Source organism: Armigeres subalbatus, chromosome 3, assembly GCF_024139115.2.
Source record: "Armigeres subalbatus isolate Guangzhou_Male chromosome 3, GZ_Asu_2, whole genome shotgun sequence".
NCBI classification, from domain to species: domain Eukaryota; kingdom Metazoa; phylum Arthropoda; class Insecta; order Diptera; family Culicidae; genus Armigeres; species Armigeres subalbatus.
Window position 1 is genome coordinate 100,501,182 of NC_085141.1, and position 18,389 is coordinate 100,519,570.

The following is an 18,389-nucleotide window of genomic DNA, read 5'->3' on the forward strand; positions in this document are numbered from 1 at the left end:
AATCTAAATTTTATTCCACCTTTTTCATTCATCTTACCATTTCAGCTCAAAATGCATTTTCCGGTCAAAAACGGTGATAAATTTGACACGAAAATAACGACGTTGAACGGTGATGACGACCACGACGAAGACCATACTGTCGAGCAACGACACAAGAGAACAGTTAAACGATCATCAGCATTCAATCAAGACACATTGTCAGCATTCCGAAGATAGACAGATAATAAAAAACGTTGTTACAGTACAAGTATTTATGCATATGCACAGGATGAATGAAATTGCCGACACACGAGGACACGAAACGTGAGAGCGAAATTAAGATAGAGCAAAACCGGTTGATAGAGTTCGAGGACAGAAGTTCCGTTGATATTAAATTTTTGTTAGTAGAAACTTGTGATGTAAAGTTAGAAGAACAAAATGGTCATCTCAGGTCAAACTGGCGCAATTTTCTCTCATTTTTTTATTATAGTCGCATTTTCAAAATCAGTTCTAGTTTTCCCTTTTCGAAAGAGAAAGTAAGAGAAATCAGTCATACCTAATCATGTTATACAAAATGTGTGACTTTCAAATTTCAGTTTAGTCTAAATGCTTGAAACCTATTTTTAATTGCTATCCCTTTGAACTGGAACGAAGAACTGAAAAAGCTTATCATATCCCCTCGAACCGGGCATGCAAGAAGGTACCCTATAGCGTTTGGAATCGATCAAAAACTAAGCATCAACCTTCTTAACGACAAAACTACCATTTATAATTAACTCTCCTGTGTAGCCAAAAATAAAAACCATTGGAATGAATAGGAAACTGGATTCGGGACCAAATTTTATCACATCACGAAGTCGAACTGATGTTGAAAATGACGAGTAGAAATTGGCTCGCCAATTTGACGTGGAATATCCCAGAAAAGAAATTAAAATGTTGCAACGGTAGATATCCGCAAGCAGTTCTTTTTCCTAGTTCGGTTTAGGTGGTTACTTTGTAACTTTTCAAAGTTGTCCAATTGCTATTTTTTTAATCGTCTCATGTGGTTGAGTGCCGCTGTACCTATGTGAGTATACGCGCGTTTGAACTTTGAATAGAATAGTGTTGATCGGTGCTGTGCCATTCAATGTGGATAGTTGGTATGGTACCAACGGAGGGAAGCCAGTTTTTTGGAAGCTGTCTGTCTACTCGAGCAGAAAATGGATTTTAAGTAGTTGAAACAGTGTGGCTTTGTGCTGGTGAGTGAGGGGTTGTGTTGGAAGTGAGTGTCAAATGGAAACTGTGAAAATGCATTAGTTACAAGTAAAGGACGAACGTTAGTTCCACTGCATGTCACAAAGTGGTACACGACATCAGATTAGATAGCAAGGCGAAAATGACCAAAAACAATATTAGGAACATTCTTTATCCGGTTTTGCGATCAAGCATCGAGTTGTGTTTGTGGAAATCGAGGGAAAAAGCTTCGACCAGATCAATCCATCTTTTTGGATCCAAGCGTTTTCCCACCACTTTCCACACTCGTATTCACAGGAAGGTAAACCTTTCTGGTTCAATACAGGATAGCGGAAAAAGTATAGATATAGAAAAAGGACCAAAAAGTAAAAGTACATGGAAAATAATAACGTGTAATAAATAACATTGGAACCATTCCTCTTGATTTTTCGCAGCGAGCAGTAGTACGCCATCACAGCTCGTAGCTTTTGCCAGCCCTGGGCGCCCTGAGTTGCCCCGCTGGACACGGACTTCTGCAGCACAAGTCCAGCGGCGCTGCTAGGGCCGCACCCACCGCCGGCGGACGATAATTGATTGATCTCGTTAATGCCATCCTCGTCGTCGTCCTTGGTGGGGTCGCGAAGTGAGTACCTCCGCCGCGCTCGGTGGGACACTGTCGGGCGGTGCTGCGATGCGGTTGACGATTGACGCGAGATGGACGCCTCATTCCAGCGGACCGCGGCCCGCCGATGGTCAGCCTCATTAAAGCTGAAACTTCGATCGATCGACTGATAGCCCCGGCTGGTGTTGGTCGAGGAGCTGGACCCGGTGGTTGTCAGCGTCCGGATGGAGTGATAGCTCGGATGTCGTAACGGCAATGGACGGAGGCTGCCTGTTTCGGTGGCGAGTTCGTTGCTACTGGAACGGGACACCAGCGAAGTTGAGGGACCCATGGGAGCTCGCGACGATGCTGAGCTAAACCTATATACATGTATAAATGTTGTACAGTACGTCAGTTCGGGACGGTGATGTGATATTAAAAATAGATTCGATTGATTGTTTGTGTGGTCAGAAGGGTTGAAAGGATATGATGAAATTTAGTTTTTTTTTCTGTGACCGAGTCGTTAGTCTGAGATTCGGTGTAGTGACTTTTTTGGCAGGACTTTGTTGATTTTACAGCTCATAATCGGTGATGATGATAGATTTTTCGAATTAATAAAATCATGTCCGTCTTCTTCACTCTCTTCGGAGTTGTCATCGCCACAATCTCGTGTTGTGATGGGCATATGGCAGGAACTAATAAATGCCCAATAAAATAACAAATAAGCACGAAAACAGCTACCTAATAAACAAAACTTGAAACATGTTTATGTCAATGTCCACATATAATCTGAAGACTGCTTGTGGATATGGAAATGATATTTCTCTGTTCCTACTCGATTGGAAAATAGTACTTACATTCTTTCTTCATCTTTTACTTGTTCTAATGGTGCTTCAAATAACCTTTTACGAATAAGATCAGTGTAGGCAAATATACTATATTAACAATATGATTCACTCTCACGAAATTTTGGCGACATCACATGTGGCGCCAACTCGCGTCCAAAAGAATCGATACACACGTAAATCGAACTACCCAAAATATGACTATCGTTTTACACACACTTCAAAATGTCATCATGAAAAAAATAAGGATGCTTGATGGTTTTATTGCAAACTTAATCGATTATATTTAATCGAATGCAAACGGAAAATCAAATGTTGTAGCAGAAGTGTGGTAGGCATATTTTTGTGGAAATGTATAGTAAATTTGATATAGCTCGTTGAACTGTATCCGGCGGGACCATGCCGGTGCACCATATCGAAATTGACGCACGCTGAAGCAGTTTGAGAGCTATACGAGGTTGCTGTGGAAATTTACATTTCTCTCGCATTGTATCTACTCGCTCTCTGTTTCGCACACCATGTTGCTGTTTGCTCATTTGACTGCAACACTTTTAAATTTTTTTTTTTATTTAAAGATGCGTCATGATTTTTTGGGAAATTTGACATTAAAGAAGTCAATGAATTGTCTGAGACAAACAGCAAGTTGTCTGCATGGCTTATTATTAGTTGAGATATCCTTTGTCAATATTAAATCCGCATTTTATTGTTTTTTTTTTTGTTGAATCTGGTTGAAAGTAAATTTAACAAGATACGTTGATGAATAGCTTAAATATAACATTTGGAATGCATTTAAATTTATATAGAATGAGGAATTATTCCAACTAAGATTTGACAGTTGGGTAGAAAACCTTATTGAAAATTTTGCGTAAAAACGGATTTGTAGAACTAACGAGGGTGGATTAAAAAAACATTTTCTGTTTACCCGCTTTTTCCAATAGGCTCAAAAAGAACCCAACGTAGATCGAAAATACTTAAAGTACTTCTGAGAGAATTTGTCAATGAAGATAATAGATTCTAATATACACCATTGTGAGATACCACACTTCCATTAGTAGCCAAATAACGTAAAAACACTGGTTTGGACTATGCTTTCGCTAATATTTATACCGTGGACCCCCGATAATTTGAACGGTACCTCATTCAAATTAACGGGGTTCATTTTTAATTTGAACTTCTGGTTACTCTATTTGCATCTGAAAAACTGGTTTCTGATTGCTCTCTTTGCTGTTTTGTTTTGATTCTGCGTTCCATTTCACGATGTTCCATTTTTCTTTTCTCGATCCCACGTGCTAAATGACGTTTGAACCATTTTTAATTTGAACGATGTTACGGGGTTCAAATTAAAAAGTGTTCAGATTAATTATGTGTATTTATTCTGGTTCGCATGAAAATTTTCCCAACAGTATGTTCTTTAATTAATATTGTAATAACTGATAATAGTTTTAAATACTAAAACTCAACTTAACTGTTATTCATTTTATTTATTTACTACGTTAATGTAATATGTTCGAACAATATTTTGTTGTGGTTCGCCTCATTGATTTTATATAGTAATTTAATTCAAATATTATCAATTCATATTGAATTGGTGGAAAGAATCTCCTCTTCATTATGTCATATGACTTGAAATGTTTTCTACAGAACCATGTCAATCAGAGTAATTCCTTTACACTTCCAAGACTCTGTCTTCAAATATGAATTCTACCATCTATGCACAGAGAGAGCATGACCGCTTGCTACAAAAAATTAACATAGAGAGAATATAATCCATGGGAGAACGAGATAGCAAAGTGCTTGACAGTCGAGTCTTAATGGATTTCTCTCTGCATTGCACATGCGTTTCTAGCTCGGTTTCCTATCAGAAAAACTTATCTTACAATAATTAGTATACTAAAATCTTCATTATATTGTTTGAAAAGATTTCTATTGACACCCCAAAATGAATTGAATATCATGTTGCAAACGGCCTCTTCAATACGAAGTACCAATTATCATATAATAAATGGCGTAATCTTAAAATTTTAATGGTTATTGTGGTAAATATTGATTTGAGTTAGCTTTAATTGAAATGTGTAAATATTGTAAACAATTTTAGACTGCAAATCATAAAATATGTAATTATTTTTCGGTCACGCATCTAAAAACCAAATGTATTTGTTTGACGCATAAAGTTTACTGCACATTTTTGCCATTCTTCCTTGTGCTTATTTTACGCTTGACTACAAATGACGTGCTCTGTCATGCCTTCATCACTTTTCTAATGCAAATGTCAATATCAATATCGCTTCACGGTTTATCGAACTATGCAATGTGGCACGGCAAGAATGATCATGTTGAGTAAATTCTGGAAGGAATTGGACATGTACAAGTATAATATTGGTAAAGATTTGTCATATTTAAAGTCCATTTTTCGTCATTGCAAAAAAAGCGTGCGCAACTCGTTGCAAAACTCGATTTTTTCAGCACTCGTAGTATTTATCCAACTCGGCAAGCCTCGTTCGATACACGTACGACACCTGCTGAAAAAAATCATCTTTTTGCAACTTGTTGCACAAACTACTATTTTGATCACTTGTTGTTCGTTTATAACGAGTTGTACGAGTTGATATCGAGTTATACGTTTATCCAACCAGGCTTGTCGAGTTGGATAAATAGGACTACGAGAGCTGAAAAAATCTAGTTTTGCAACGAGTTGCACACACAATTTTTTGCAATGACGGAAAATGGGCTCTAATATGATAAATATGTAACAATTTACTTCAAATGATCATTCTTATCAATAAATCATGTTGCTGCAAAGAACCGTCATATTCAATGTTATCGTATCACAATGCGTAGCTCGACAAGCCTTGAAGCGATAGATGAACTTGCCTTTGGAAAATTTTGATGTCTTGGCCATCATTACTCAATCTGATTCAGCTGATGTTGGTTTTTCATTATAGCATCCAAATGAGTGCTATAATGGATTTATGTTACTCATTTGAGTTTAAAGACAAAGATGTATATATTTAGTTTAGATTTTCAATTCTGAAATAAAAACCGGTGAAGAATTTTGTGTTATATTTTTAATTTTCGATAAAGTAAAAGAAAAACAATCTAATTTAGATCAGTCATGAGTTATTATCAGTCAGTCATGTGTTATTACTGCGCATTCGATGGTTACCTCTTCAGTGTCAACAACAAGTGCACCCAGAGTAGACCGTCCCCTATGAAAGCCGAATTGCTTGCTCAATATTCCTCCCGCCTCTTCCACGTACGGTGACAGCCTGGTTTTGACGAACTTCTCCAGTAGCTTCCCTACCGTGTCTATTATACAGATTGGACTGTACGCTTAGGGGTCTCCTGCTGGCTTGCCCGATTTCGGTAACAGGACCAAACGTTGCCTCTTCCATATATCCGGGAATGTCCGCTCTTCATGGCACCTCTGTATGGCTGACCTGAACATGTCCGGATTGGGCATTATGGCTGCCTTCAACGCTATATTCGGGATCCCGTCCGGATCAGATGCTTACTCTCACAGGTTGCTCAAAGGGCTGCAATTTGCTCGCTTCACCAGTATGTCTGAGGTCTGCAGTTCCGTTGTCGTGCCTTCCTCGGCATGGTAGCTATGCACGCTCAAGACAGAACCGGAACAGGTTCGTCGTCGCTCAAACTGTCCATGTTTTCTTCCAGACCCATAGCTTCTCTGAGGGCCACTCCGTTTCGCTGGAAGGTACTTTTCGAGCCTTCGTTGCGCAGCACGACATCTTACTCACTTACTTACTTATGGGTCCTGAACACCGCCGGTGTGGTGCAAAGGGCCAATTTGAATGATCTCCATCATGAGCGATGTCCAGCTATCACTTTAACCTGTTGCCAGCTTAGATTTCGGTCGATTTCTTTTATTTCTTTATTGAGGCTTCGCCGCCATAAACCTCTGGGTCTGCCCTGCACAGCACGACATCTAGCTTGGTTAAAGCTTCTATCAGAGTTTGCCTTTTCCGGTTAGTACAGCGACTTCCCCACGCATTTAGGCCTTTTGCAATGACTACTTCCCTGGTAACACACATGTTCCACATAGGTCACTGCAACTTTGATGTGACCAGATTCAGTCACATTTAAGTTCCTGAAACCATTTATGTCTGACTTGTGCTGCTCGGGTGGCTTGCCACCCACTAGGTCTAATGTCAGCCGATCGACTATCTGGGTGAATGGTTCTATCGAACACCTTGATGGGGCATAACACTCTAGTAGCACACATCAAACTGATTTGATTGCAAAAACCATTGTGTGGTAGTGTGTACTTATCGGCTACCGCTGGTTGGTGGAGGCTGACTGGATATACTGACCACCCAAGTTTCAGCTTATCAGGATTGATCACCTTGTTGGCGTTGGTGGCTGGTAACCTCACCGTGGCAATCAGCGTCCCCTGTGGTCATTTTCGCTGGCGAATTGACGCCGTTGCTACCACCACTCGACCTTGGTCCTTGATGGTCGAGGCGATCTTTTCCGATATAGTGAGCTCATCCAGCTGATTACATTGGAGGGTCACTTCGTCGTGTAGAGCCCTCTCTTCTATACTCTCGCATGGGACTTCTTGGGCTAACGCTCCATATGAAAAACCTTTCGCCTGTGAGCCTTTCCTTAAGACAAGGATCATCTTGCCCACTCTCGTCCGCCTTATGCTACGAACCTCTTAACCGAGGTCTACCAGTTTCTCGGCGCTGGGCATTGCCTAGCAGTGCTTCACCCTTCTTCCTGGCTCTCACCGGGCGCATGTTTTCCGCTTTCTTCTTCGATTTTCTGACTACCGTTTGCCAGGAACCGTCCGACCGCTGATTTTCTTGTTCGGGTTGGCTTCCCTTCTTCGACTGGCTTGTTTCGCCCTTGCTTCCTTCTTAAGCCGTTCTCCCTTGCAACGCTGTCCTGATTTGCGCTCTCCCGACGCCTTTTGTGTTCTGTGTGCGCGTAGAGCCGGACGTGTACCTGGCTCGCTTGTCTGTTCTTTTCCTGCCGCCCTGTCACTGAGGTTGTGGTACTACGGAAAGAGGAGGAAGCAGTCTGTGTGCTCTTCTTCGCTTTACCACAGCCTTCCAGCATAGCCGCAAGCACTTCCTGTTCCTGCTTTGCAACAAGAACCAAATTGCGAAGCTTAAGCAGGTTCAGCTTCAGGCCTCTCGACATATTACCCCGTCCATTTGTGATGTCGATAATGTCAACGAGTTGCACCATAACGACGGTCAAGCTCGGCAGAACGCCACTCGACTCTATACCACCGTATTGTGCTGCTGCTTACCGACTATTGGCGCACCGTTATCGCTCTCCACGACGCTACTAGTCTGCTTCTGCTCCATGTCTGTCGCACCCGATGCGTTGGGTGGAGATTTCTCCAAATCTCTTTTTGCGAAGGGGTTCACTGCCGTTTCTTTGTTTGTTGGTTTAGCAGTCATGAATAAAGACTGTTAACATTAACTGTGAATTGGGCTGCCCTCGAACCCAGCGGGGGTAGTCGCCTTCTTGATCCCATGGTTATTTTTGCTGATGCAGTGGGAACCTGTGGGGGTTGTCAGCTCGGTGTTCAGAGCCGGATCGGTGCAAGCCAGGAAGGAATCAACTGGTCCTACTCCCATCTGGTTGGTTGAACCGGACGGCTGGATTGGGACGGCGGTTCAACGGTTTTACGAGACGGAAGGCAGCTGTGTCATTAGCCAACCAGCCACTTCAAAACGCTGTCACCCGGTTTTACTCAAGGGGTGGAATGCAACAACTGTCAGCCCTTGATTATTGTATCTATCTCGATTTCCACTCGTGTCCGTTGACGTTGCTGTTTTCGAAGCTCCTGGGCTGGGCTAGTGTTATAGGTGTGCACCGCCGCGCCACGCCGCTGCCGCCGACATTTTTGCATCGGCGCACCGCTGGTAAAAATTCGTCACGCCGCTTATCTATAATTTTCTACGTCGATTCAAATTTGTAAAAGTTCACAGATTTTGTTGTGGAAATTCCGCAGACGTAGAATTTCCCGATTGATATCCTCACAACATCACGTTGTAACTGCAGAGAATTTTTCATGAAAATACCAATGATTACTTTTAAAAATTGTATACCATTTCTTATTAAAATTTCGAAAAGCTCTACGTAAAAACTAATCGAACGATCTCCCGATTAAATTAATAGAATTTCTCATTAAAATAAAGTTTTTGAACAGAGATACATTGTTTGGCAGAGTCATTTGTTGTTTGGCTAAATATATTATTTGACCAAACAAACAATTTGGCACAAAGATTTTTGGCCGAAAATGTCATTTGGTCTTGACAGGTTGGTTGTCTAAATAGCACATTCCGCCGAAAAGGGCCATTTGATTTAACTGGTCGTTTGGCAGAAAGGGCCATTTGGACGAAATGGACACTCAGCTGAGAGTATCATTTGGCTGAACTGGTTGTTTTGCCGAAAAAATCGTTTAGCCGAATAAGTTATTTGGACGAAAATGCCGTTTGACCCAAAGGTTGTTTGGCAAAAAGGACATTTTTGGGCCAAATTAGTCTTTCCGCCAAAAGACCCTTTCTACCTAACGACATTTTCGGCCTAACGACCACTTAGACCAAACGTCATTTTCAGCTAAATGATCTACCTATAAGGGCAAATAACTTTTTCGGATAGATATTCCTTTCGGCTGTATTTCGCTTTCGGTCAAATGATATTTATGGCCAAATCATTTTCGACAAAATAACCGTTTCAGATAAACGTTCAATTTGAACATATGGCTTTCTGCCAAATGACTTCCGGGCGCTTGGGCGAAGGCAACAAGGCCGAAAGGTGTTTGGCCGAAATCCGTCTGGCCGAAAATGTCGTTTAGCCGAAATGGACATCCGGCCTATAGGCACTATAGGTTCTGAGCGCAGGCACGGTTGGGTCATTTCGATTAAGTGTGTTTTTCCCCTTTTTCACAGTGTAACACGCGAATTTGACGTTACACGCTCCGTTGCTTGGATTGCAATCGCTTGGCTACACTAACTGACAGTTTGTTTGGCTACACTCGCTTTCGCCTCAGCTCGTCTATGGAACCTATAGTGTCTATAATCCGGCCGAAAATTTCGTTCGGCGAACTGGTCATTTGATCAAAAAATTCTTTTGGCCGAATAAGTTATTTCGCCAAAAAATACCGTTTGTCAAAATGGTCCTTTGGCCGAAATTGTCGTTCGGCAGAAAAGCCGTTTGACAAAAAAAAATCATTTTGCCCATCGGGTTGACATTTTTGATTACATTACCGGTTCAGCAAGTGACATTTTCGGCCTATTCGACCTGTTCGGCCAAATTACATTTTCAGCCATTTCGGCCAAATGACTTGTTAGGGCACATAAAATTTTCAGCCAAATCGTTTTCGATTTAATAACCATTTCACTCTCACGTTCATTTCAGCCCAATTTAATTCGGCCAGATGACTTTTGGCATAATGGCTTTCTATCGGAAGATTTTCGGTCAAACGACCCTTCCTTCTATTTAATTTTTGGTGGAATTGCCAATGGACAATATGAATTATTATTATTATTAATATCTTTATTAACCCTTATCCTCCCTTGATACTTTTTAGGCACTAAAAAATGACTTCAAAAAATCATAACTTCGATTTTGACGATTCACCTACCGATTTTGACGATTCACCCACCAAACGAACTGGTTAGGTTTCTAGTTTTCAAACCTGAGAAGAGAATCGGCATTGGTCACCTTGTTCCGGAATAATTCCAGGGTCGAGTGGGGTACCTTTTTTTCCAAATCAAAAGACCATGCTACTAGTCGTTTCGTTGTGAGCTCGTTTCGTTGTGAGAGGTCGCCAGATGGGTTTCAGAACATATAAAAAAGTAGCCACTTCCCCGGGGGAACCAAGGTCCCCGAAATGCCACGGAACCTGATCAGAACCACTCAGGTACCTCAAATTAGACTCTATTGAGCTTGTTTCGGAAAATCATGAAGTTTGAGACATCGCAAGATGGGTTTCGGATCAAATCGGAAAGTGGCCATGTCCCGGGGGAACCAGGTCGCCAGAACGCCGCAGAACCTGTCCAAACCCACCAGGGAACCTTGGAACAGGCACTATTGAACATGTCTCGTGATTTCATGAAGTGGGACACATCAAAAAATTAGTTTTCAGAGTTTTAGCATGGTCATTTGATTTGAGAAAAAAAAGGTACCCCACTCGACCCCGGAATTATTCCGGAACCATGTGGCCAATGCCGATTCTCTTCTCAGGTTTGAAAACTAGAGACCTAACCGGTTCGTTTGGTAAGTGAAACGTCAAAATCGGTTGAGAATCAACGGAGTTATGATTTTTTGAAGTCATTTTTTAGTGCCTAAAAAGTATCAAGGGAGGATAACGGTTAATGAGGTTTTCGGCCCTGGGCCGGTTCACCTCGTAATGAAAAAGACAATATGAAGAATTTCCCGTGGAAAACAATATAAATTCCTTTAAAAATCCTTTGAAATTCAAAAAAAAAAAAAGAAAGCCGTAAAAAATTAAAATTTCACGCAGAAATTCTGTAGAGTTTTAGTGCAATTCCCGTGGAAATTCCGAAGAATGTTTTGAAGAAATTCAAGAAAAAATCGAGTAAATTTAAAAGAATTTTGAAATATTTTTAGTTTACCAAAATGATTCGTTGATATCTACATTTTGAACACTGAAGAGTTTTTTGGGGAAGTTCATCAGACTTTTTTGGACGAAATTCAAAAGATTCTCCCGGTAAGGTTTTGCAAATGTTCCGGAAAAATAGGAACAAAATAGGGGAACAGACGGCTTTGGCAGGTTTTGTTCTATTATTGGCAGGGGGGTTTTTGTCGACCGAAATTTATGAAATTTGGCCACAATATTCTGATATTCAAAGAATGTTTGGGCCAAATTTGAGCATAATGAGTCATAAAAAACACCCTGCCAATAATAGAACAAAACCTGCCAAAGCCGTCATTACCCCTATTAAAGAAACGAACACAATAAAAAACCCCACGCCGATTCACGCCACCGCCGGCTGAAAAGGCTAAGGGCGTGACGCCGAAAACGACCAAAATTATGGCAAACGCCGCCGCCGACGATTTTCGGATCGGCGCACACCTCCAGCGCAGCGCATGGTAGTTTTGATAGGACCGTCTTGCGAATACATGCAGCTTTTTGTAGAGGTTTAACAGAGCCCACTGTCAAACCCCACCACATCCTTGCAGTGGCCATAGTCTCTGCCGCCATGAGCACTAGTTGGTTTTCCTCAAGCCACGTGCAAACAATGTAATGAAAGTAATTCAATTCTAAATTGAGAATATTTGCATTTACTAAAATTTGAGTTATGGTGCTGAACGCTGGTTGGGTCGATGCTAATTGTTTTATTTTACAACATAGGAAATCATAGGAAAAAAAGAAAAAAAAAACCCATATTTTGAAACAAATTTTATGCGGTTTTCTCTTTAGCAAGTACTTTGAACTCAAAATTTGGGTTGATTTATTGGTCAGTGTAGGTAAAATAGTGTTATAAAAATAAAAGAAGTAGCATATTGCATATTACTTGTATCAAACATCTTACTTCATAGAAAAAATATCATAATAATTTTCATGAACCATGAAAAACCCCTTTATCCTCGTATTCCAACCCAGTCACCTTCACCGCTGCTAGACCAACGACTCAGTCAATAAGTAAGTTTTCCGGAACAGCTAAAAAGGCGACACGGTCAGTAAATGATACACTTGATTAAACTGCGTTTATTTTCGCCGCATACTCATCCGGCACCGCCTTCCGCCTCAATCTGGTGGATGTCGCGGGGCAAAAAAAAGGAAATCAAATTTGACGAAGGTCACTCCTTGACCCATCCTTGACGACATAGACTTCGCTGGTCGGCACGAAAGCGGAAATGTAAACTAATTTGAATTTTTCCCACGACCAGCGCGGATGGTTTTCCCTCCGAGGACGGCAATGAAGGGAGGAAAAGAGGGTTACGGGAAACCTAGTTAATTTTGGTAAGGGTCATTGCGAAAAAAAAGTCTCCCCGTCTGATGATGATAAGAGAGGAAGTAAGTGGATTCATCCTACGCCAAATTACTCGACACTTTAGTATCTAATAAATCCGAAGGATCAACCGCAAGAGTTTGTCGCTTCTGCTTGGTGAGTTATAAAAAATGTAGAGAAGCTTGACAAGGATTTCATCCATCATCTTCTCGTAACACCAATTAATATTCGGTGTGGTTGTCTTTTACTTTTCTGGCGTAGTGCAATGTGGGAAAAATGATATAGAAGAAGTTCTTAATTTCCACCAATTAGTTAAATGTAATATCTTTATTCAAAGTAACATTAGAAACCTTACAACAAAAAGACAAATGCAGCAGTAAATAATAAATAAATGTCAAAGAAAATCAACACAGTGGTCGGATAAAACTATCTACTAGAATAACTTATCACATAATATATAAGAGTAGATTTGTACTTGACTTTAAATATCATTTTTCCCACTGTGAAAAGACGATGACTTAATGTTTGGTCCGACACCATTTTCAAATTTAGATGTATAAGAGATGCTGCTGAAATTAATTAATTATCCTTTTCCTTTTAGAAGCACAAAATCGCAAGAATTTTCGAAACGGTGCGATGGTGACAGTGCATGTTGGTCACAGAAAAATCTCAATAAATAAGCTTCTGGGGAAGAATTTAATACTTACCGCTGGCCGGAGCTCTTGCTGCCAGTGGACGAAATCTGATTGCTGGAATCGTCCTCGTCATCCCGGGAGGTGGCAATGGAGGCCGTACCGGTGTTCGTTCCCGGCGAGAGGAGTGTTGGGCTGAGCAGTGTTGTCGACGGATGGCCGCCGCCGCCGACGGGGACCACGGCCGACGAAGGCGAACCGAGTCCGCCGATGCCGCCGCCGCCTCCTCCTCCGCCGATGGTCGCTATTGCCGAACTGGGACTGGTGACACTGGTGCCGGTGGATATCGTTGCACATGTCGGTATCAGCGCCGCGTTCGGGTTGGCCGGGTCCATCTGCAGCATAAAATAGAGTAGATTGATGGTTTTGTTATTATTTAGTTATGATTATGATTGAAATAAAAGCAATTTTGAAACACTGAAAGCGATATTTGCTGTTTCATGCATTTATGTATTCGTCTAAAATAGTGCTGTGTGCTCAGTGATATCGAAATACATATATTTGGCAGAACGATGATAGCGATTTAATTGTGCCAAAACTTCGACGCAACCTTAGGTGCTCACATTAAAATTTGAGATGTAGCTTATTGAAACAAAATATAACGTTTTCCATTTTGGAGGGATGTTCTGAAGCGCAACAAATTGCCCGGCATATTCCGGCCGCTTCCATATCGACGTACATACTGGAAGGCTATTGAACACTGAGCTTCGAGACGACTAAGTCCCGGTGGGAGAACGCGATGGCAAAAAGTAAAAAGAAAATAGAAACTATAACCTTTAATAGAATAACTACCGTATCAGTTTCCTAAGTGGGTGATAGAGACTCCAAGAAAAGAGCCAAATAACCGATTCAACGCTTTGCTGTGCGCCTCATCCAACGGGATTTCTCACTCCTGTACGAATAAAGTGGGAGCTGTGCATTTTGGTCACGTTCACCAATTTCTAAACCAAAATGACTTGCTCAGCATTGTGGCATTCCTGCTTTCCGTTTCCTATAGCAATCCTCATATAATCATAGGTTCGAGTGTCGTTACCATTCAGCCATGCCCAGCCCTTACGGGATGTTGCTTTCGGATAACGCTTTTGAAACTGTTTTTGCGGCTTAGATCGGCTACTTCCGGAGTCCTGCACGTTTCGAAAGGATGCTTAACGCTGGCTGTTTGCAAACACATTGTATGTAGTGAGCTGCAGCAGCATTTTTCCTTCCTTTGAAGAATGTTTCGGTAACGGAATAGAATTATGTGGGTGCATTTTCTTTCGTAGCATATAGCTGCACAATTTTTCTAAAGCACCCGTCTGACAACCATTGGCGGGCAGCAAACGATGATGACCACGAAGTGTTGAACAAGCAAAAAAGCATATAGCTATGGTTGTATATATTCTTATGTTTCTAGGTTTCTGTTTCTGAGAGGAGTTTCCCACCATTCGACGATGTATATTGCTTGAAAAGCGAGCTAGTTAAGTATGTGATAATCTTATTAGATGCACTTCGGTGGTTTAACGTGTTCAAAATGAAATGCAGATTGCAGTACAGGGTTAATCCGTCAACGAACGGGTTACGGAAAGTAGTCATCCACACTACGGCAGCTACCTTCGTTCTTGTTTGATGATCATAGGTAGAAGTAGAATTTGTATCTTTGCAACTTGTTGCAACTTTGTTGCTTCTAACATGGCTGAATTAATTTTAGTTAGAAGTGAACAAAAAGGAAACGATTGTGGATGGGTGGAAAGGGAAAGTTTGAGAAAGGAAGTCTTGACAGAGGGCATATAATGCATAAGCGAACAAGAGGTTCAGGTTTCTAAAGACTTTTAACTAATTCTTCTTCTTATTGGCATTACATTACCCCACTGGGACAGAGCCGCCTCGCAGCTTAGTGTTCATTCAGCACTTCCACAGTTATTAACTGCAAGGTTTCTAAGCCAGGTTGCCATTTTTGCATTCGTATATCATTAGCCTCATGATGATACTTTTATGCCCAGGGAAGTCCAGACAATTTCCAATCCGAAAATTGCCTAGACCGGCACCGGGAATCGAACCCAGCCACCAGCTCAGCATGGTCTTGCTTTGTAGTCGCGCGTCTTACTGTACGGCTAAGGAGGGCCCCACTTTTAACTAATAAAGACTTGATATACCCACTTTACGTCTTTTCTGCTGTTCTGTGCATCGGAAAAAAGCGGTACCGCAGCGTCACTGCGCCGATGCAAATCCGAGTTGTTTTAACGCTGCGTGCACATGGTGCTGAAAAAAAATGGGCATAGGACCTATGTGTTTACCAAATATTCGGGAACGCAATTGCGTAAAAACTGGACTGGTATCAGATGATTAAAAGTTCCATAATCGGATGCACAACAATCACGGACAAATGATTCAACACGGTGAATATTTCCCATGTGATGGTTGAGTCGGCAGCGACCAGTCAAGCCCTTGACTAAGACACTGTAATTTTGTTCAGACTGAAACGGATTAGTGAAATATATTAGATTAGTTAAATAGATCAGTCTTGCGGTGAGCCAGTTCTAACTTCCTGTAGCTCTATCCACTCCTCCACAAGTGCCATCGAGTGGGCTGCAGTCAACTCTACCTCTTCGATCGATTCGCCGTAGACCTCCAACGTAATATCGTCAGCGAAGCCGACGATTACCACGCCCACCGGGAACTTCAACCTCAAGACACCGTCGTACATGACGTTCCATAACACTGGACCCAGTATGGAACCTTGCGGAACCCCTGACCCGAGCAGCACAAGTCAGTCGAAAATGGTTACAGTAACTTGATTGTGACCAAATCTGGTCACATATGACTTGCAGTAACATACGTGGAACATGTGTGCTGCTAGGGGAGGTTGTGTCGTATACCAGTAGTCAGTACTCGATTCTGAAAGTAGCTTCCGAGAATCTTGTACATGTACTCGGGCATTTCAAGATGCAGGAGCGCATCTGCAATAGCTGTCAAACTGGCACTATTGAAAGCATTCCTCACGTCGAGAGTCACTACTACACTACTACTCCTCTTACGCTGGATAGCTATCTCCGTGTATTTGGTAACCGATAAAATAGCGTCTACGATCGACTTGCCCGTACCGTGCGTATAAACAACCTGTTGAGGATGATCTTCTCGAGCACCTTCCCCGCCGTATCAAGCAGGCACATTGGTCTATATGCCGACGGATCCCCCGTGGTTTTCCCGCCTTTGGCAATAGGACCAAGCCTGCCTTTTCCATGCTTCAGGGAAGACTACCTTATCAAGGCATCTCTGCATGCCAGATCTGAACATCTCGGGAGCCTTAGCAATGGCGGCTTTGATGGCCAGGTTCGGAATACCATCCGGTCATGGCGACTAACCTACACTAAGGGGTTGTGCAATCACCGCACGTTCCACCACGGTTACTCTTCCCTTGTCGGCCACCCTGGCCCCTGGCAGCTCCACAAAGTCAGGCCATGGACGTGGATCATGACGTGGGAAGAGCCCCGCGATGATCATCTCCAGCATCTCTGGAGACTGCTCTGTGGGCGCCATCGCCTGACGTGTCTTGGCCATTACGACCCTACAGGCGTCACCTCATAGATTCGCGTTGGCACTTTGACACAGGCCCTCGAAGCAGGCTTTTTGTTTGATCTAATCTCAGTCTTCAGAGCGGCTCTAGCAGCCACGAACGCCACCTGTCGTTCAACACGCTCCTCTTCTGTGCCTCTTTAGGGCAGCAGGGACTATGTCCAAAGGCTTGACGATCCCTCCCCAGGCCATCTGCGAGTTGTGGGGCTTGCCTAGGATTTGGTGGGGTTTTACAATGGGCTCTGTTAAACCTCTATAAAAAGCTGCATGTATCCGCAAGTAGACCCCACCAAAGCGACCGTGTGCCGCTCAAAGCGCACAAGCCCAAGTCCCGGTGTTAAGTAAGACGCTAAACAGCCCTGACACGACGGCCCTCCGACGAGACAGGAGGTTTGCGCAGGCCCAATAAGCCGCCTGGAAAACCAATCATTACGAACAATATAAGAGATAATGCGACTCGATATAATCGGCAAGGACCTAGACGCCGAATACAGGATCACGATTGGAAGCTTGGAACATGGAATTGCAAGTCGCTAGGCTTCGCAGGTTGCGACAGGATGGTCTACGATGAATTACATTCCCGCAACTTCGACGTCGTGGCGCTGCAGGAGATTTGCTGGACAGGACAGAAAGTGTGGAAAAGCGGGCATCGAGCGGCTACCTTCTACCAAAGCTGTGGCACCACCAACGAGCTGGGAACCGGCTTCATAGTGCTGGGTAAGATGCGCCAACGCGTGATTGAGTGGCAGCCAATCAACGCAAGGATGTGCAAGCTGAGGATTAAAGGCCGTTTCTTCAACTATAGCATCATCAACGTGCACTGCCCACACGAAGGGAGACCCGATGACGAGAAAGAAGCGTTCTATGCACAGCTGGAGCAGACATACGATGGATGCCCACTGCTCTTGATCCAAGGACGTGGCGTCTTAATTGCCGTGTCTAACGCCCTTGTTTCCTGCCAGATTGGCGATAAGCTATTTGCCTCAAATGAAACTGCTTTCCACCCGAAACGTTTTTATTGGCGCACTGTATATTCTTCCCTCTTTAGCCTAGCGGAGAGGTGCGCGAAGGAAATTAGTTTTTTTTGTTATTCCAACAATTTACACAATAGGGGAAGTGCGCCGGTTTTGGCCAACTTAGTGCCTAATTTGGCCAACCCTGGAAAATACATATTTTTCCAAAATAATCGATCAGTTGACAGCAGCGTTGAGCCGTGAGGGATATATCTTTTGTTGGAACTAACAAAACCCTCGCGAATTGCTTTATTTTTGGAGTTATTCGCAAAATTGGCCGAATTAGGAACATGGCCAAAACCGGTACAGTTCTCCTATTTGTTTCAAATTCGCTTAGAATATGATTGACCAAGCTAAAATCGGACCTCAACGCCGTGTGACATACACAAATGTATACCTAAAACTTTAAATCATTAACATGAACATAATTTAGAGCAGCAATGAAATCTGCTTCCGGTTTATTCATACGCATCACAGCATTCAGCAAAACAACTCGTTGGAAACATTTTATACTGTTTTAATTCCACCTCTCATCATTA

At 42.5% G+C, this 18,389-nt stretch overlaps 1 protein-coding gene across 1 annotated transcript in view; it reads right to left on the reverse strand.

Annotated features, from left to right (window-relative positions):
• The window catches only part of LOC134224966 (uncharacterized), a 650,394-nt gene that overhangs the window by 126,190 nt on the left and 505,815 nt on the right, over positions 1-18,389 (reverse strand). Inside the window, exon 3 of the mRNA XM_062704663.1 lies at positions 13,301-13,620. Within this exon, the coding sequence (XP_062560647.1) occupies positions 13,301-13,620 (320 nt within the window). The remainder of the gene's footprint in view (positions 1-13,300; positions 13,621-18,389) is intronic.